At 45.8% G+C, this 21,224-nt stretch overlaps 1 protein-coding gene and 1 long non-coding RNA gene across 5 annotated transcripts in view; one reads left to right on the top strand and one right to left on the bottom strand.

Moving 5' to 3' along the window:
- Positions 1–2,337: 2,337 nt before the first annotated feature.
- ZBTB17 (zinc finger and BTB domain containing 17) overlaps positions 2,338–21,224 on the top strand; it is a 32,807-nt gene continuing 13,920 nt past the window's right edge. For all 4 annotated transcript variants that reach the window (XM_075994364.1, XM_075994369.1, XM_012763062.2 and 1 more), the window contains exon 1: positions 2,338–2,474. In XM_075994364.1, the coding sequence (XP_075850479.1) occupies positions 2,437–2,474 (38 nt within the window). In that variant the 5' untranslated portion in view covers positions 2,338–2,436. The remainder of the gene's footprint in view (positions 2,475–21,224) is intronic.
- LOC142861936 (uncharacterized) lies at positions 5,128–16,241 on the bottom strand. The gene is made up of 4 exons (XR_012913049.1): positions 15,916–16,241; positions 13,407–13,589; positions 6,045–6,171; positions 5,128–5,205 (listed from the first exon to the last, which is right to left on the bottom strand). It is a non-coding gene; the product is annotated as an uncharacterized LOC142861936 (long non-coding RNA).

Genomic DNA, 21,224 nt, shown 5'->3' with positions numbered 1-21,224 from the left:
GCTCACGCCTGTAATCTTAGCATTCTGGGAGGCCTAGTGTGGAGGATCATTTGAGCTCAGGAGTTCGAGACCAACCTGAGCAAGAGCAAGATTCTCCGTCTCTACTAAAAAAATAGAAATTAGCTGGACAACTAAAAATAAAAAAATATGTATATGTGTGTGTGTATACATAAAAATTAGCCAGGCATGGTGGCGCATGCCTGCAATCCCAGCTACTTGGGAGGCTGAAGCAGTAGGATCACTTGAGCCCAGGAGTTTGAGGTTGCTGTGAGCTAGGCTGATGCCACGGCACTCTAGCCCGGGCAACAAAGCAAGACTCAGTCTCAAAAAAAAAAAAAAAAAGATAAACCTGGAGGGCATTGTGCTATGTGAAATAAGGCAGTCATAGAAGGACAAATAATTTGATTCCATTTATATGAAATATCTAAAAATAGTCAAACTCACAGAGACAGAGAGTAGAATTGTGGTTGCCAGAGGCTGCTAATCAATGAGCATAAAGTCTCAATTATGCAAGATGAGTAAATTCTAGAAATCTGCTGTACAAAATTGTCCCTATAGTTAACAACACTGTATTGTACACTTAAAATTTAAGAGGATAGATGTGTTAAGTGTTCTTACTACAATAATTTTTTTTTTTTTGAGACGCAGTTTCACTCTCTTGCCTGGGCTAGAGTGCCACGGCGTCAGCCTAGCTCACAGCAGCCTCAAACTCCTGGGCTCAAGCAATCCTCCTGCCTCAGCCTCCCGAGTAGCTTGGACTACAGGCATGCGCCACCCGCGCCCGGCTAATTTTTTCTATTTTTAGTTGTTTGGCTAATTTCTTTCTATTTGTAGTAGAGACTGGGTCTCGCTCTTGCTCAGGCTGGTCTCAAACTCGAGCTCAAGCAATCCTCCCGCCTCGGCATCCCAAAGGGCTAGGATTACAGGCGTGAGCCATCGCGCCTGGCCTACAATAATTTTTTTTTTTAAAAAAGAAAGGATTAAGTCAACTGCTGAGCCATTTCATTTCTCTAGTCATTGTGAGGAAAGGAGGAATTAGTTGGCCAGACTGACATTTGTTGTAGTCTCACTGTTAGGGACCGACCTTCCACAGCCCCACTGGACAGAAAAGCAGAGACATTGAGGATGTAATCACACAAGAGGAGGTTCATTTTCTGGCTAGCCAGGGTCCAAGCCCCAGAGCACCAACGCAGTGGCCACTCTCTCAGGCAAGGACCCCGACTGGTGTAATGGCAGGCCTTTTTACCCCCATGGTGCACAAGCGATCACGCGTGGATCATGCGTTGACCTTTAAGGTGATTGGTTGACCACTATTGTCCTTCTAATATGATTGGTTGCCCTCTATTGCCTGATGGGCCAGTCGCCCGTGCTTCAATGACCTCATCCCATAATTCCCCATACAGCGGTGTAGCAAGCAAGCAATGACCAGAAGCAAAAGTTTGCGGTTAGCTCCTTGCCCCACCCAAGTAAATTCCTGACAATTACTCAAGTAAATTCCTCTGCCCTTCCTCTGCCTTACAAATTCCTCTGCCCTATGTTGAAAGGCTAGCGGTCATAAATTTGTAGGGAATGAATGGTCTCCCCACTGGGTACTTTCTCCAGCTCCACTTGGCTATTTGGGTGTGGGCGAAGTGAAAAAGGACAATTGGATTCACCCAGGGTTGGCATTCTTACTAATCCATGAGACAAAAAGAAAAGGGAGCAAAAGAGTGGTGGCTAAAGTGTTGTTAAAATTATGGGTTATAGAAAATAAACAGGTTCTGAAATGAAGAAAAGAGAAAGCCCATGGACTGTGAGGAAGTAGAGAAGTCAATGGTCTAGAGGTACCCTCAAACCGAAAAAGAGGCCACAAAGTGGCTGTGCAAGTCTGCAGGCACTTATTTTAGGAGACCCTCTTTCACAACCTGGGCTAATCCTGGATCCGCCTAAATAGGGGAGGGCGTAATAGTTGGTTTAGAAGCTAGAAAAACATTATCTGGATCTGCCACTTTGGAGCCACACCTGGATTCCCATCTGTTTCATCACTTACCAGATGTGTGACTATGGGCAATTCATTTACCCTTTTTGCGTCTCTGTTTTACCTTCCTCAAAATACGGAGAATAATATTATGTTAGATGTGGGGACTTAATGAGATAAGGCACGCAGAGAGCTTAACACAGTGCAGAGGAGCACGCAGGGAACGCTGAACACGGAACTGTTAGTTGAATGGGGAACAGAAATCCAAGACATGGTTGCAACGAGCAGAAGTTCTGCGACGTAGAACTTTTAGATAGCTAGGCGCATGCGTCTGTTCGCGGTCGCTTATCTAGTGCGGACGCTATGCATGCGCCGGAAGTTGCAGCCGGGAAGCCAGCGAGGTCGGTTCCGCCCGACTCTAACATGGCGGCGCCCTTTGTCTACTCTGGAGTGCCGTCCCCGGCCTTCTCGCGGCCGTGATGCACCTCCCTCTGCGGTGGGGTCCGGGACATGGCAGGTGAGGATCAGCAACTGTTCGGGGCCGGGGGAGTCCCAGGAGCCGGGACGCAGGCGGCGGAGGACGGGGTGCGGCGGGACGCTGAGGACGGTTGTGTGGGGGAGGGGAGGGAAGTGGAATGGGACACGAACCCAGGCTGAGGGGACACCACAGGGCAGGAGTCTGTGGGGCAGCTGGGCTGGGGGCGCCTCCGGGCGAGAGGGCGAGAAGCGGGCGGCTGGAGCGCCTGCCTCGGCGAGGGGGCTCAAGTTGCTCCCGGGCTGGGTGACATCCCAGCTGGTAGCATCTCCGCCCCCGCCGCCTGGCTGTCACCGCCCCTTGACCCCGCGCGCCGCGGTAGGTGGGCGTTCTGCTGCCGTGCGGGAGCGAAGTGCCGGGGCCGCTCACGTCAGCCGGCCGGGGCGGGAGCGCACAGGTCTGCCAGGGTCTGGGAGGTGCTGGCAGAGTGGGAGACCAGCACTGGCCCTCTAGAAAATTATTTCATTCATTCTTTCTTTCTGCAGGCGGTGGCTCAGCAGCCAATAGGTTCTGAGGCTAGAGCAAGTGATCCAGGTAGACTCCATCCTGGAGTAGTGCTTAGGAGTGTGACTGAACCAGGAAGCTAGGCGGCGCGGTTGGAATCCCCACTCTGTGCTGTGTCCTTAGGCACTTTTGGCTCTTTCTCTGCCTTTGCCTTCCTCATCCTTAAAGCACACATAATAAAATCTGCCTTCGATTGTTACAAAGGTTAAATGAGGTAATAGGTGTAAAGTGCTTAGAACAATTACTGACACTAAGTAAATGCTGTTTAAGAGTTTGCTGCTGCTGTTACTGGAATCATCATAATCACCCAGAGCTCAGAGACTCATGTGGGAGATGTACAGATAAATAAGCAATTCTGAGACTGCTATGATGGAAGAATTGCCCTCCTTGCTCCGGGGGCACAGAATAGAGGCACTTCACTCAGTTAAGTTGAATCCAGGGAGGTTCTGCCCCCAAAAAGCTGACACCTAAAGGAAGCTTAGGGGAGTGAGGCAAGAGAAGGGGAGTATTCTCAGTTGAAGGAGTAGTTTGTGAGAAAGCTCAAGTTTGGGGGGCGGTGGGATGAGAGATATAAGGCTGAAGAAACAGGCTGTAGTCTGGTCTTAGGGGAACTTGTAAACCTACTTAAGAACTTTACATTTTAGGTTAATGGGAAACCATTTAAGAATCGGATTTGTGAATTAGAAAAGTCACTCTGGCTATGTGCAGAATGTATCAAAAGGACTGAGCCTAGAGGTCAATTAAGAGGCTGCTAGAAAAATCCAGATGAGAATTGAGGGTGGCCTTGAGTTACGTTAGAGGCAGAGAGTGGGGAGAGATGGTTGTGGAGGTAGAATTGACAAAACTTGGTGATTACTTTGATGAGTGAGTTAGGGGCAGGGAGGAATCAGGATTACCCCAATTTTTGACTGATGGATGTTGATGCTGTTCAATGTGATAGGGAACAGGACAGGGAGCAGGTTTGAGGGAGGGGTTTTGAACATGTTGGAGTTAGATGGCTGTAAAACTGCAGGCCTGCAACCCCTGGGCCTTGGTCTGGTAGGGTGGTTACTGCTCCCCATCGCTGGCATTACCGCCTGAGCTCTGATCCCCACTCCACTGCTACCTATCCCCCATCCATGGAAAAATTGCCTTCCGTAAAACCAGTCTCTGGTGCCCAAAAGATTGGGGACCACTGCTGCAAAACATTAAAGTGGAGTTGTCCAGTGGTGATCTAGTAGCTGTCATCCATCAAAGGTCACTGAAGTCACAGGTGGAGATATGCTCACATCAGGTGAGGGTATATGCAGTGAGAAGCAAAGTCCCCAGGCCATCCCAGAGGAATGCTGCAGTAATACTTGGGCACATGCCTCATTGGTTTTTCTTATCAACATCTTGCTCTGTCTTTCATTAAGCAGGAGTTCCTGAGTGTAGAGACTGGAACCAAGTTTACTCATCCTTGTATCCCAGCTCCAGTACATCGTCCACATGCAGCAGGCCAGTAATCCAGTTTGACATTTACTGAGCACTTACTTTGTGCCAGGCTCTTCTAAGCACACTGTTTGCCCAGGATGGATGGAGGGATAAAAGTGCAGCTCTTAGGGAGCACCCCTGAGGTTCTTATCATATTTTCCACTTTGGGTGTCTTTGATTCAGGTAATGAGCTGGAGGAAGGGCATCAGGCTGGAGTTCAGTTCAGTTTGCAGACAAACTGCCAGAAAAAGGTAGCTTGGGCTATTCGTAACTCTGAGATGTGTCTGTAATACTCAAGGATGAAATGAACCAGATTAGTTTTTCCTCCTCCTCTAGGCTCAATGCGATTCAAATCACCTGTTCAAGATAGCGTTTTCTTTAAAATTGTACAGTAATGACAAAATCCTAGTTACAGTTTGGTTGGGAAATTGTTGATATTACTATTATTGTTTTACCAGCAAAGACCAGGATGGATTCATCACTGGACAGTGGTCACACCTTGTTTTAATTAGGTATACCCTAAAGTGCTCCAACAAAGCAGTCCCAAAATACAGTGGCTGAAACAGAAGTTTATTCCTTGCTTCTTAACATTCTGGAAGTATGCAGCCCAGAGCTGGTAGCGAAGCTTGCTTTGCTGTGGGAGGTCATCTGAAAGCAGGGTTCCTTTGCTCATGTGGCTTTCCGTGCTCCAATCTAGGCTTCCATGTCATGGTCCAAGCTGGCTGCTCCACCTCCTGCCATCACGTATGAACTCAAACTGGCAAAAAGGGAAAGAGAGCAGGGAGCACATGCACATTTCTTCTAAGGTTCTAATGTTTAAAGAAACACATTTTTGTACAATATGGTCCCCAAACATAAGCCAGCTACTACATGTAGTGTATAAAAAGCAAAGAACAAATAAATCACAGCTGTTCCAGTGCTGGAGGAAAAGTTGGCTGAGAGAACCACCTCTGTCCTAGGTGTGACTGGATTACTGACTTTTGGCATGATCCCGGCCTGAGGGGAAGCCCACTGAACTTGTGAAGAAGGCTGGGTGTACCCTCCGGGCTGTCTTTCCAAGGCAGGCTGCTCTGGCTGTGTGTGGGTTTATGGTGCTTGGGCCAGACATGTTCATGCATTCAGCGTTTTCTGTGCCCAGTGTGTCAGACGCTGTGCTAGGTGCTGGGGACATGTGTAAGACTGGATCCCGGGAGCAAGGTGCGGCTGGTCGAGTGGATACTCACAGTGCAGTGTAAGAAATACCGCAGGGCTGGTCAAGAGCGTGCGGTCTCAGAGCGAGGACCGACTCTGATGCTGGAAGGCTTCACTGAGGTGGTGAAGACAGTGAACGGCACGGTCTGGATTGATAACTAGGCAGTTCCCCTCAGATAGAGAGAGGCAGCGAGGACTCTGGAGTCAAGTGTGAGTCCTTGCTCCCCTGTTTAGTGGCTCTGTGTCCTGAGAGCCAGAGTTACTTCATTGCCAAGCCTCCATTTCCCATCTGTAATATTGGGATAACAACATCTACCTTGAGGAATTGTTTTGAGAATTACATGAGGCCAGGCAGGTAATTCACAGGATCTGCTGTGTCATGGGCACTTATTAAATGTTACTTACCTCCTGCTGCAAGGTGTAGGGTGGTTCGGAGCCAAAGAGGCCAGTTAAAATTGCAGTTGAAGAAGGCCTGGACCTGTGGGGCAGCCAAGTTGCCATCCTTCAGAGGCAGGGGTCAGCCAGCTTGTACCTGGAGAGTCAGGGACTGCTCTGTGCCCTCCTGTTTCCTTAGGAGTTCCCCCAAGCTTTCTCAGTAAAGTCATTTAACTTGGGATTCTCAGAGACTGTGCCCTGAGAAAAGCACATGCTCCATTGAGGGGTCCTTTGAGAAGGAGAGAATTCTCTCTGCCTGTTTGATTCCTTCAAGTTCAAATGCTTCTGGGAAGCGTTTTCTGAGCCCTACTCAGCCTCCCTGCCCAGCTGAGTTTGGAGCCCCTCCTCTTAGCGTCCCACTCTGATCTCTGTTTTTCTGAGACAGGGTCTCACTCTGTCACCCCAGCTAGAGTGCAGTGGCATGATCACAGCTCACTGCAACCCCAGACTCCTGGGCTCAAGCGATCCTTCTGCCTCAGCCTCCCAAGTAGCTGGGACTACAAACATGTGCAACCAGACCTGGCTAATTTTTCTATTTTTTGTAGGGACAGAGTCCCACTCTTGCACAGCTGGTCTTGAACTCTTGACCTCAAGCAGTCTTCTCTCCTTGACTTCCCAGAGTGCTAGGATTACAGGTGCGAGCCACTGCATCCAGCTTCTGATCTCTATTAATGCATTTTTACCTCAATTACAGTTGAAGGTTCATTTGCCTGTTTCCCTGTTAGACCATCAGCAACTTGGATGCAGGGGCAGGGTCTTATTTATCCTGGTATTCCTACTGTGTAGCTCATTTCCTGGCACACATCTGGTGCTCAGTGAATGTTGGATAGGTGGCTGATCAGCCTTGATTGGCTGAAGAGGAACTGGCAGCGGGGCTGGAGAGAACTCCAGTGTGATAAGGCACTGGGCAGGCTGACAGTTTATTGGGTTTCTGGCTGTAATATGAGACGTAGACATGGTGAACTCGGACCTAAACTATGAGGGTTTTGGTCAGAAGATGGTTTCTCTGTCTTTTTGTCTTGTTCCAGTATAGCATTATTGACATTTGGGGCTGGACGAGTCTCTCTTTTGGGGGATTGTCCTGTAGCATCCCTGATCTTTACCCATAGATGCCTGCAGTCCAGCCATGGCAACAAAAATGTCTCTGTCTCCATACATTGCCAAATGCCTCCTGGGGCAAAATTATCCCCAGTTACGAACCTCTGCAAAATAGGGTAACAGTTAGAAACATGAACTAAGCCAGAGATAGCTGGGCTGATATCTGGTTCTTAGACATACTAGCCATAAGGCATGTGGTATTAGTCTTTGGGCAAAGTACTTGACCTCTCTAAGCCTCAGTTTCCTCAGTTGCAAAACGGGGCTAATGGTTACCTTGCATATAACTTTATTGGGTGGAATCATTAATGAGGTAATGCACATAAAGGGTTAGTTGAGTCCCTGACTCCATTAGGAGAATAGGACCCTTGAGAAAGTTGAGAAAGAAAAATGTATGGAGTTGAGGAAGAAAACAGTGTTTGGAATAGGAACACATACACAAGGTAGAAAAATCATTTTGTTCGGCTCTGACCATAGTTATTTTTTCTCTTATGCTGGGTTTGGGGTTGGTTTGCTCTTCCTTTTCCAATTCCTTGAGACATTTCATTAGATTGTTGATTTACAGTCTTTTTGTCTTTTTGATGTGGGCATTTATGGCTATGAATTTTCCTCTTATGACTCTTTGCTGAATAACTTGTGTCCCCTTTGTCATTTAGTTCGAAGAATCTTTTGATTTCCATCTTTTTTTTTTTTTTGAGACAGAGTGTCGCTTTGTTGCCCAGGCTAGAGTGAGTGCCGTGGCGTCAGCCTAGCTCACAGCAACCTCAAACTCCTGGGCTCAAGCAATCCTCCTGCCTCCCGAGTAGCTGAGACTACAGGTATGCGCCACCGTGCCCGGCAAATTTTTTCTATATCTATTAGTTGGCCAATTAATTTCTTTCTATTTTTATAGTAGAGATGGGGGGTCTCATTCTTGCTCAGGCTGGTTTCGAACTCTTGACCTCCAGCAATCTGCCCGCCTTGGCCTCCCAGAGTGCTAGGATTATAGGCGTGAGCCACCGCTAGGATTATAGGCGTGAGCCACGGCGCCCGGCCTGATTTCCATCTTAATTTCCTTACAAAGTAGAAAAATCACAAGATTCTAAAGGATGTACTATGGCAAATAAGTCCCTCCCCTCCTTCCAGGTGACTCAGTAGTATCTGTGTGCCCTCCCAGAGCCATTCTGTGTACATGTGTTTGACCATATAGACAGGGAAGGCCATTTTTTTATAAAGTCAAATGGCTTAAGTTTGCGCATACGCAAATGTGCACAGGCCTTTCAAGTGGTTGGCCTGGGTACCATTTTGAACACTGAAAGGGCAGCTTTGTGGATAGAGCTTCAGAGTTCTGTTTACCTGGAAAAAGACTAGGTGGCCCATTCTTTCTTGTCCTAGAATTCCTCGATGGATGGTGCCTATATGGGTGGCACGCAGGTATAAAGATGTGGTATCTGGCAAGGTGACACATTGTTGGGTATTGGACATTACAGCACAGAGGGACTCCAACCTCGGAGAAAACAAAACACTCCAAATGGGTTTTGTGCTCAAAGCATATTGTCCTGGAGATCATAATCTACTTCTTTTGCTGGCCCCCAATTTTTTTTTTTTTTTTTTTTGAGACAATCTTGCTTTGTTGCCCAGGCTAGAGTGAGTGCCATGGCGTCAGCCTAACTCACAGCAACCTCAAACTCCTGGGCTCAAGCTATCCTCCTGCCTCAGCCTCCCAAGTAGCTGGGACTACAGGGATGCGCCACCATGCCCAGCTAATTTTTTCTATATATATTAGTTGGCCAATTAATTTCTTTCTATTTTTAGTAGAGACGGGGTCTCACTCTTGCTCAGGCTGGTTTCAAACTCCTGACCTTGACCTCCCAGAGAGCTAGGATTACAGGCATGAGCCACCATGCCCAGCCCAGCCCAGCCCCAATTTTTAAATGATTAAAATAACAGATCTAAGAGAAAGCGTTTGGCACGAAGTGACTCAGCACTTGCTGAGTATGTGCGTGGAGTGGCAGCATGTGTGCCTGGCACTTGGAGCTCCTTGTGGACATCAGCAGCTTAACAGTCCCAGGGCAAATTAAGGTTGACCTCAATCATGTAATCAGCACAGGTATGTGTAGAAAACCAAGGTGTGGACTCTTGGATTCAAATGTGCCTATTATAAATTGGAGAGAGATGGTTCTTAGGGCTTGGACTTCAAAGGAAGGAAGCAGGCAAAGGCCATGGTGAGATTTGGGAGTTGCTCACTCATGTCCAAACAGCAGCGTGGACAGAGGCTCAGAGGTGGGAATTCCAGCTGAGAGTGCAGAGCAGGCCAGAAGCAGGCCGGGTGGGTTCATTGTAACATCAAAACGTCCTCAGCTTCTGGTCTTAAAAGGTCTGGCAGTAGAATCTGTTCTCCACCCCTCCGCCACCCCAGTACCACTTCCTATACTGGAACTATTAATCTAAGCAGTCACCTTCCTGTCCTGTTTGAAAGGCTCTACTTTGGTTTTGCAACCTGCCCCGTGGGAAGCTGTATCTCTGTAGCTCAGAAGCCATGGCTCAGAGTGAAGTACTTCTCATTTCAGTAGTCTCAGGGCCACTGGGCCTGTCTCAGGGATTTCCCCCCCACCCCCAACTGCTGTGGTTACTGTAACCCAGTCAGCTGCCCAAGGCAAGCTAATGCTTCACAACATTGTTTAAAGTAAGAAAGAACATTGTTTGACTTTGTAAGTTGTTTTTGTTAACTATTAAGTAGATACAAAAGAACATGTTTAGTATAAAGAATGAGGATCCAGCGACCTCAGGCTGGGCAGGGTGCTCACGCCTGTAATCCCAGCACTCTGGGAGGCCGAGGCAGGCGGATTGCTTGAGCCCAGGAGTTGGAGACCAGCCTGAGCAAGGGCGAGACCCTATCTCTACTAAAAATGGAAAAATTAGCTGGGAGTAGTGGCACACACCTCTAGTCCCAGCTACTCTGGAAGCCGAGGCTGGAGGATCACTTGAGCCCAGGAGTTTGAGGTTGCTTTGAGCTATGGTGATGCTACTGTACCCTACCTCTAGGACAGAGTGAGACTCTGTCTTAAAAAAAAAAAAAGAATCCAAGGACCCACCCACATAGCCATTGCCCCATTTATGAAAAGGAACCTATAGCTTTGGTGTTCCCCGTGTCCCTGTCCTGATCCTGTCCCACCCTTCCCCCAGGTCATCCTGAGTTTTTCTTTTATAATTCTTTTGCTTTTCTTTCTTTCTTTCTTTCTTTCTTTCTTTCTTTCTTTCTTTCTTTCTTTCTTTCTTTCTTTCTTTCTTTCTTTCTTTCTTTCTTTCTTTCTCTCTCTCTCTCTCTCTCTCTCTCTCTCTCTTTCTTTCTTTCTTTCTTTCTCTCTCTCTCTCTCTCTTTCTCTCTTTCTCTCTCTCTCTCTTTCTCTCTCTCTCTCTTTCTCTCTCTATTCTCTCTCTCTCTCTCTCTCTCTCTCTCTCTCTCTTTCTCTCTCTCTCTCTCTCTCTCTCTCTCTCTTTCTCTCTTTTGTCTCGCTTTGTTGCCAGGCTAGAGTGAGTGCCATGGCATCAGCCTAGCTCACAGCAGCCTCAATCTCCTGGGCTCAAGCAATCCTGCTGCCTCAGCCTCCCGAGTAGCTGGGACTACAGGCATGCGCCACCATGCCCGGCTAATTTTTTCTATATATATTAGTTGGCCAATTCATTTCTTTCTATTTATAGTAGAGACGGGGTCTTGCTCTTGCTCAGGCTGGTTTCAAACTCCTGACCTTGAGCAATCCACCCGCCTTGGCCTCCCAGAGTGCTAGGATTACAGGTGTGAGCCCCCGCCCGGCCAATCTTTTGCTTTTCTTTATATTTTTACCACGTGTTTGTATTAATAATTTGTTTAATCTTGCACGTTTTTGAACTTAATGTTGCTGTATATTTTTTCAGTGACTTAAATGTTTTGCTTATGTGTTCTTGAGATTATTCCATGTTGCATAGGGTTGTATTTCATTTTCACTGATGAATAATGTTCCATTGTCTAAGAATTTATTTATCCTTTCTATTGTTGGTGGACATTTGGGTTATTTCCAGTATTTTGCTGAGACAAACGGTGCTGCTGTGCACGTTCCTGGGACACGTGGACAGGGTCTGTGGCTGGGAGTGGAATGAATCATCCGGTGTGTATATCATCAGTTTGACCAAATAATGCAAATTGTTTCCAAAACATTTTCCCCAATTCAACAGTAATGTTTGCTTTACATCCCTGAACAATGGTATTATCAAACTTTACATTATTTTTACTAATATGTACTGTACCATTTACCAGTACAATGGTATCTCTTGTGGTTTAGATTTGCATTTTCCTGATTATTAGTGAGTTAGGCATCTTTCTTTCTTTTTCTTTTCTTTTTTTTTATTTCAGCATATTATGGTGGTACAGATGTTAAGGTTATGTATATTGCTCATGCCCCTCCTCCCCCCAGCATCTTTCCATATATTTATTGATCATTCAAATTTCAGCTTCTCTGAAATACTCCTTTAATCTTTTGATCATTTTTTATTGGGTTGCTTTAGACTTTTTGTTTGTAGCTTTTGCTTTCTTATTTTCGATACTAATCCTTTGTCAGTTATATATGTTGTAACTGTCCACTTCCATTTTGTGGCTTGTCTTCACTTGAGGGTTTTTTTGTGTTTTTTCTTTCTTTTTTTTTTGAGACCGAGTCTCACTTTGTCGCTCAGGCTACAGTGAGTGCCGTGGCGTCAGCCTAGCTCACAGCAACCTCAAACTCCTGGGCTCAAGCAATCCTGCTGCCTCAGCCTCCCGAGTAGCTGGGACTACAGGCATGTGCCACCATGCCCGGCTAATTTTTTCTATATATATTAGTTGGCCAATTAATTTCTTTCTATTTATAGTAGAGACGGGGTCTTGCTCTTGCTCAGGCTGGTTTCAAACTCCTGACCTCGAGCAATCCGCCCGCCTCGGCCTCCCAGAGTGCTAGGATTACAGGCGTGAGTCACCACGCCCGGCCATGTTTTTTCTAATGAACAGAAATTCTTAATTTTAATGTAATTTATCAATTTTTTTTCTTTAATGGCTAGCACTTTGTTTCTTTTTCAGAACTTCCTCCCTGCTTTTCAAGTTTATAAAGATATTCCACTATATACATAGTCTTCCAATTTTATTGTTTTGTTTTTACCTTGAGGTCTTTAATCCATTTATAATTTTTTTTTTTTTTTTGAGACAGAGTCTCACTTTGTTTCCCAGGCTAGAGTGAGTGCCATGGAGTCAGCCTAGCTCACAGCAACCTCAAACTCCTGGCTCAAGCAGTCCTGCCTCAGCCTCCCAAGTATCTGGGACTACAGGCATGCACCACCATGCCCGGCTAATTTTTTCTATATATATTAGTTGGCCAATTAATTTCTTTCTATTTATAGTAGAGATGGGGTCTCGCTCTTGCTCAGGCTGGTTTCGAACTCCTGACCTCGAGCAATCCGCCCGCCTCGGCCTCCCAGAGAGCTAGGATTACAGGCGTGAGCCACCACGCCCGACCATTTATAATTATTTTTGTGTGTGGTGTGAGATAGAGGGCTAGAGACCACTGGCTTCATCATAGCTTACTGTTGCCTCCAACTCCCGGCCTCAAACAATCCTCCCGCCTCGCCCTCTCAAAGTGCTAGGATTCCAGGTGTGAGCCAACATACCTGACTTCTTTCTTTATTTATACATATACCAAATTATCCCAGTACCATTTATTAAAAAACATACTCTTTTCATGTGGATCTGTAATGTCACCAGTAACCATAAGCATATATCAAGTGTCTACAGATGTGTAGGTCTATTTGTGGACTCTTTACTATTTGTTCTCTATTTCTGTGCAAATATAACACTGACTGAATTACTATGATTTTAGAACAACTCTTGGTGTCTGGTAATGCCTTGGCCCTTTGCTTTTCTATCTTTGTTTTAGATCATGCTTGTCAGATGCCCTGACAATTATTGGATGTTTTATTAGAATTACTTTGAATTTATTATATATCAATTTGGATAAAGTTGACATTTTTATGATATTTAGTATTCTGATCCATGAACATGGTAAAACTTTCAATTTACATAACTGTTCACAGTCTAAATTTAGTCTGTGTCTTTATACCTCACTCTCAGTTAACGACCTTAGAACACTTTAATTCCTATCATTCCCTCCTCCACTTTTATCCTGCAGATGTGTATTTCAGTTCTTTTTAAACTTTAACAAGACATCATTAATTCATTGTTTGTTTAAATTTACTCACTTTCCTTCTGGGATCACCTTTCATCCTCCATAAGTGTATCTTTTATAATGTGAGAATTTGGGCTGCAGCACATTTAGGGGCCAGCTAATGGTTCCACATTCTCAGGGAAGATTTTCCCTGTTCCATTCAGCGCCGAGGTTGGATATAGGCAGCTTTCTGTGTAGTCTTCTCTCCGCTGAGGTCCTGTGAGGGGATGGGGGTGAAGGGCTCAAGCTTGCTCAGTTCTGTAAATGCCCTCGATACTCAACCTCAAAGCTCCACCTGCTGTCTGGATTCCAGCCCTTGCTTAGTTTTCTTTTGACTTCTTAGTATTGCTTACTGACCTGTCAGTTCTTTGATACATTTAAAAAGGTATCTTATAACTTTTCTTCAGCATTCGTAGCCATTTGCAGTGAGAGAATTGGCTAGGGTACCAGGTGTGCCATGCATCCAAAATTGAGATGCTTTGTAGTTTTAGTTTTTTATTTCATCTGTCATCAGCAAACTCTGAATATTAGAACTAAGACTTAGTAATGTTCACGTCTAGATTTTTTTTTTTATTTCTTTTTTTTTTTGGCATAGATTTTTTGCTGTAAACACGTCTAGATTTTTAATTTTATTTTTAGAGATGAGGTTTCACTGTGTTGCCCAGACTGGTCTCAAACTCCTGGGTTTAAGTGATCCTCCCACCTCAGCCTCTTGAATTGCTGGGCTTACAGGTGTGAGCCACTGTGCCCCACTATCTTTGACGTGTTAATTTTTAAGAATAGCTTAATTGAGATATAATTCATATGCCATACAATTCACCTATTTAAAGTGTACAGTTCGATGGCTTTCAATATATTCAGAGTTGTGCAACCATCACCACTATCTAATTTCAGAACAGTTTTGTTATCCCACAGAGAAGCCCCACACCCATTAGCAGTCACCCCTCATTTACCTCTACCTCACCACCACCACCCCCACCCCCACCTTAAACGACCACTCATCTACTTTCTGTCTTTATGGATTTGCCTTTTCTGGGCACTTTATGTAAATAGGATCATGTAACTTGGTCTTTTGTGAATGTCTTCTTTCACTTAGCCTAATATTTTCAAGGTTCTTTCACGTTGTAGCATGTATCAGTACTTTTTTATTGTCAAATAATATTTCACTGCATGGACATTCCATGTTTTCTTTTTAATCCATTTATTATTTGCGCATTCAGGAAGTAGAGAAGATAAGGGTAGAAATGTAAATGAATCAGAACATTTAGATTTCTGACCAGTCTTTCCCACAGTGAAGTTTACGTACTGTTCCCTAGGCCCCTGTCCCTCTGGGCCCCTGCTAGGTCCTCGTCACACCCCCACCCACCCAGGCTTCCTGTCCTAGGACCAGGAGCCCGGCAACACTTGGGGGTGGTTTCCAAGTTGCTCTCAGAGGCTCACACTTCCAAGTGGCTGGCTGAAAAACTGCCAGGGCCACAAGCCATCCGTTTCAGGGCTTAGCTTCCGAGCAGCTTTGCTGATTCACTGCTGCTACAGGTGCTGGGGATTTGAGGGCCGGAGGGCGGCAGCTCTGCTTGTTGAAGGACAAGTGCCGGGGCCTGAGCCTCTCCTAATCCTCACAAGGCTGCTGTCTGAAAACTCTCATGTTGGAGAGCAGCCCTTCAGCATCTGGATTTGAGGAGCCCAGCAGTTTTTAAAAATTACCAGAAATTGAGACATATTGACCACTTTTTATCCAAGCCTCATTTAAGGTTTTGAGATCCCCAGAATATTCCTCTAAAATAGCCTCTGATTCATTTAGTTTTTCCCAGTGAAGTTCCATAAAATCTTAACTTAGTTTAATCCTATTTGTTATAGTAAATATGGACTTTGATGTTGACATCTGCCATATATATTTCATAGTTGATGTTCATTGTTCTGTATGTTCAAAGTTAGAAATCTTAAAGATGATACTGTAGGAAACATTTAAATGGAAAAAAAAATCTGCCAAATGCTAGGTAGGTAAATAAATCTCTATTTTTGGAGGGGCGAGGGGAGGACAGGGTCGCACTCTGTCACCCAGGCTGGAGTGCAGTGCCACAATCATAGCTCACTGCAGCCTTAAATTCTTGAGCTCGAGTGATCTTCCACCTCAGCCTCCAGAGTAGCTGGAACTACAGGCAAGGGCCACAATGCATGGCTAACTTTTTAAAAAAATTTTTGTAGAAACAAGGTCTCACTATGTTGCCCAGGCTGGTCTCAAACTTCTAGCCTCCCAAAGTGCAGGGATTATAGGTGTGAGTCACCTCACCTGGCCAATATCTCATTTTTATTGTCACTCACTCCGTATGTTTTATTCTTTGAGTGCATACATTTGTAATCTAGCAGTCTCATTAATGAAATCTTCCATTCATTTATTCAACATTTGTTAAATCCTAACACTAGAAAGGACCTTAGCAGTCACCTAATCCTAATGAGGATACACACTATAAACAGTCACATGTGAAGAGCTGGTGCCACATTGAAGTCCAACGACATCCATTTCCAATTTATATTTAACCTACCTTTTTCTTTTGGCCTGAATTCTTGATCTTCAGTAGTATCACGAGACAACTACTCCTTCCTTTGGAATTGTCATGTTCTATCTTCTTTCTTAATGAAAGCCTCTTTGGTCCTCCAAAGTCACTGTGTCCTTTGTAGAAAGAAGATGGCATTTGCCATCAAGTATTAAGGCACTTATGCCTTTTGTTCTGGTTATTGTGGAGTAAGCATTGCAGTGTGTGGGCCTTTTCCTGGTTTTGTTTTTCAGGTTGAAACTTTATCTGTGATTCGTGCCTGGATTGCTGATGCGATTTTTATGTCCATTTTTAGAAGATAGGACAAGGATTAGAGCATGAGGCTCCCTTTTTTCCCCTGCAATTTACCAAGATTGCTGGCACGGGTTTATATGTGATAATAAGAATGATGATGGCCAATAGCAGCTTTATGAAATGTGAACTTTCATCATCTCCATTTTACAGACAGGAAATTGAGGTGCCAAGATTGCAGTACTCCTGCCTGGGGTGCTTAACTAGCTTTGGCTGGACTCCACGGCAGGAGTTTTTAACAGGGTCCAGGGAGCTAGTAGGCTCTGGTGAGTGGGTGCAGAGTTGTGTGGTGGCCTCCCCGGGAGACAGTGTCTGAAGGCTTCATCTGTGTCTGAAAATGAGGACACCAACTGCTGTGCTGGGGGCAGCCCCTTAAGAAATTTGTGTTCATAATCTTTTCCTGAGTGATATGTTCTCTGTGCAAATTACCATGATTTTCCATTTCCCTTATGAGAAATTTCTTCCTTTGAGAAGTTTCCAGTCACCAGGTCTTATAGAAAATGTCTTAAAGATTATATGGTAGAGACGCTATGGCATTCTAGCTCGGGCAAGAGTGAGACTCTGTCTCAAAAAAAAAAAAAAGATTATATGGTAGAAATAAAGGACTTAGATCTCTGACTTGGTGGACATTTATTTCCTCCTCCTCTCCTTTCTCCCTTCCTTCCTTCTTTTCTTTCTTCCTTCTTTTTTTAATTTTCTCTGCTTTAATTTTTTAATAGATATTATCTACAAGTGGCAAAAAAAAAAAAAAAAGAAATATAGGAAGGATCTGTCAATGAATAATCCTTCCCCAGCTCCTCTGAGGGGATTTCTGTTTCCAGTTTTGTCTACACCCTTCAAAGATGTGGATATTTTCTTTTATATTTAACTAAGAGACATACATTCTCAGCCTGGGTTTATGGTTTTGGACAGACTAGCCCAGCTTCCACTAGGAAGGGTCTACTCCAAAAGGAGGTATTAAAAACTTTCAGAGGGGCGTGGTGAGCCAGGCGCGGTGGCTCAGGCCTGTAATCCTAGCACTTTCGGAGTCTGAGACAGGCGGATTGCTCGAGGTCAGGAGTTTGAAACCAGCCTGAGCAAGAGTGAGACCCCGTCTCTACTATAAGTAGAAAGAAATTAATTGGCCAACTAATATATATAGAAAAAATTAGCCGGGCATGGTGGCGCATGCCTGTAGTCCCAGCTACTCGGGAGGCTGAGGCAGCAGGATTGCTCGAGCCCAGGAGTTTGAGGTTGCTGTGAGCTAGGCTGACACCATGGCACTCACTCTAGCCCGGGCAATAAAGTGAGACTGTCTCAAAAAAAAAAACAAAAACTTTCAGAGGATTTTGTAGATAGTGGGAAGGCACTTGCACAGGCTGTTCAGAAAGATCCATGTAAGTGTGTGTTGGATTCTGGGCACCAGCTAAACCCTCCCGGGGCCACCTGGGGGTGACATTGGCCCATTCCCCCCCCCCCATCCTAAGGGTCCAACACAGTGGGACTTCGTAACTTGTTTTTCTGCTTCTGCTCTCCCCATTTCAAACCCCTGCACGGCTCTGACTGTGGAGGATGTCACTGAGTCCTGGTGTGGTGGTCCCTGCCCTGCTCCTGGTCCCAGCCTGGCTCTCCTGCCACCCCCTGCACCACCTTCTCCACTCACTCCTTCCCCTGTGGTGCTGAGGCATGCCCTGCCTCCGCCCAGTCCCCCAACCCTTCACTACTTTGCCGTCTTCTGCCTGGTGTTATTCCCTTTGTGTGTCTTTTTCAAAAGGGCAGCACCCTTTCAGCACTCATCAGATTGTCTTCCCTGGTGAAGGTCCCCGAGGGTGGGGCCCTCACCTGGCCTTATTCCCTGTGGAGCCACCAGCTCCCAACAGGGCACCTGGCACTAGGTAGTGCTCTGCAGTTACCTTTGAAGTAAACTTCCATTACACTAACTCTTCAGCCCACCGGATATAGAGACTGGACCCCTGAATCCATCACTTGAGTGTGTGCCCTTCCTAGCTCTCTGCCCTAAGTTACACAATAAAAAAAGCCTGACAACAGAAGCTTGAAGCCAGGTAGAAACAACACCTGTGTGCTTTTTTTGTCACATTGGACCAGGCTGTGGCTCCTTTAGCCTCTCTACCAACTGTCTTCCCAAAGCTTGCACCTTCTGCTGTTGGAGAGGAGCCCTGCACTTCTCTGGTAAAGGGAGTTCACTTGGGATCATCTGGTTTTCTTTTTATTGTTTTAAGACAGAGTCTTGCTCTGTCACCCAAGCTAGAGCACAGTGGCACCATTGTAGCTCACAGCAACCCCAAACTCCTGGGCTCAAGTGATCCTCCTGCCTCAGCCTCCCAAGTAACTGGGACTACAGAGCGGTGCCACCATGCCCGGCTAGTTTTTTGAGGTTGCTGTGAGCTAGGCTGACACCACGGCATTCACTCTAGCCTGGGCAACAAAGTGAGACTCTGTCTCAAAAAAAAGAAACCTGCCTGAGGTCACCCTGCAAGTGCTGGAGCTGGGATTGAGTCAACTGGTCTCATGTCCTCTTTGTCCAATATCCACTCCTGCATAAACCTCATTCGGTATTGTGCCTTTAATCACCATGTCTACAAGCCAGCAGCTCGAGGTTATCGGCCAGAATGCAACTCTGATTCCCCCACTGTGATTCCTCACCCCACCAAATGGCCCCACCATGGGGCCTGTCTCTCAAGCCAAAAAGTTTTAGCATCATCCTTGACTCCCTTCTTTGTCTCGAAACCCACATCTCCTTGATCAGCTACTTGTGTTGGCTCGGCCACACATGCCCTGAAACTGACCACGCCTCGCTTTTACTGCACCACCTTGGTGAGGCCACCACCATCTCTTGTTGCAATATCCTAACTGGTGTTCCTGTCCCCACTCTTGCAGTCTCTCTCTGCACTGCAGTCAAGATGGTCCTTTAGAAGTGTCACTCTTCTGCTCTCAACTCTCCCAAGGCATCCAGTATACTTAGAAGAAACTCTACAGTCTAATGTGCCCCTAAGACCCTGGGTGATCTTGGCACCTGCTGCTGGCAGCCCCACCGTTCATTCTCCCACTCACCTGCTCCTCTCCAGAACACACCGGCCCCTTTGGCAAGGTCATGTCCACCTCAGGGCCTTTGCATCTAGTCTTCCTAGTGTCTGTAGTGGTCCCTGGGCTTATGGTGGCATGGCTCACTCTCGTACCTCATTCAGGTCTTTGCTCAAATGCCATCTCCTCAGAGGGCCTCCTTGACTCCTTTTATAAATCTTAAATAGCCTCTACCTCTCTATCTGCTCAGCTTGCTCTCACGTCTCCACGGCACTTAGTGTAATACCTGCCATCGTATCTCACAGTGGGTTATTGCCTGTCTTCCCCACTAGGCTCAAAGCTGTAACACAGCACCTAAGACAGGCACAGGGTAGGTGCTCATTAGAGGTTTGTGAAATTCATCAGTCTTTTCTCTGTACCTATTAATATTTCCTAATTTCTAGGCTGAACACCCCTAGAGGGCAATGCAATAATTATGAGTATTTGTGCTGCTGTATCTATCACCCCACTGATTTCTCTCTGTTTGAGGGAAATTTCTCAGCCATATACATAGAATTATTTCTCAAGTGCATATAGATGCTGTTGTGATTAATAGAATGGAAATTCATTTTTTCATAGTGGCTTTCATCTATTATTTTTCAGTTAACAGGCACCAAAAGCATGACTGTTACTTCATAAGGGTCTATGGAATATTTTGACATTGAGTTAGTCATATTAAAAAAAGGCCAGGGACCTATGCTCCCTGGTAGGCCTGTTCCCCGACTTGTTCTGTAACCACTTTTTAAAAATTTTTTAAATTTTTTTGAAACAGAGTCTCGCTTTGTTGCCCAGGCTAGAGTGAGTACCGTGGCGTTAGCCTAGCTCACAGCAACCTCAATCTCCTGGGCTCAAGCGATCCTGCTGCCTCAGCCTTCCAAGTAGCTAGGACTACAGGCATGCGCCACTATGCCCAGCTAATTTTTTCTATATATACTAGTTGGCCAATTAATTTCTTTCTATTTATAGTAGAGACGGGGTCTTGCTCTTGCTCAGGCTGGTTTTGAACTCCTGACCTTGAGCAATCCGCCCACCTCGGCCTCCCAGAGAGCTAGGATTACAGGCGTGAGCCACCGCGCCTGGCCAGTTCTGTAACCACTTGAGAGCAAGGTCCTGTGTGAGGTGCCATAAGCAGCTGCAGGGAAAAGATAAGCAGTAGTCCTATCTGGCCGTGAGTTTATTAAACTGGTAGGAGAGAGGAGGTGACATACTGTGTCATTTCAGTGTCAGTGTGCCGCTGCTAGGACAGTAGTTGGGTGTTTGTGGTTGGTGTGTGGGGAGTCAGGGAATGGTCAGACACCACCCAGTCCTATGTGTGCATGTTCTGATTTTGTCTTTTTGGTAGGAAGTCCCTGAATTTACCCTGTGTTGAGCCTTAGGAGCCCCTGGAACAAGTACTAGCATAATGGACTCTAAACTGGCCTGGGCTGCCTGGGACCCTGGACAGCTCTTCCTCAGGGCCCACTAGCCTTCCTGCTCAGCCTGCAGCACTGGGGTCCTTCAGGGACCAGACAGGGGGGTGCTACCCCCTCTCAGAAGCGTGCCTAAATCTTAGAGATGGTGGCAGTAGTATAGTTTGAAAAGCAAAGTCAGTATCATACTTTCATTTTATATTTAGACTGTTTGAGATTTTAAAACATCTGTTTTTTAATAATATAAACATCAGAAAACACTACTGACCCTTGGCCGGTAGGACTGTGTAGAGGACAGCAGTGATTTTCAAGGTTGGAGTGAGCACTGTCCAGTGGGGAAGGAAGTATCAGAATCTGGGGTATCAGGAGCTAAGTCAGATTTGTATGTTTATCTGAAGGGGAAATTGCTTGTAAAAGTTTGAGAAACACAATCTTTTTTTAATTATTATTTCAGCATATTATGGGGGTACAAATGTTTAGGTTACATATGTTGCCTTGCCTCCCCCCCCCAGTCAGAGCTTCAAGTGTGTCCATCCC

The sequence above is a fragment of the Microcebus murinus genome, chromosome 2 (genome assembly GCF_040939455.1).
Source record: "Microcebus murinus isolate Inina chromosome 2, M.murinus_Inina_mat1.0, whole genome shotgun sequence".
NCBI classification, from domain to species: Eukaryota; Metazoa; Chordata; class Mammalia; order Primates; family Cheirogaleidae; genus Microcebus; species Microcebus murinus.
This window is presented reverse-complemented; position numbering and strand designations above follow the sequence as displayed.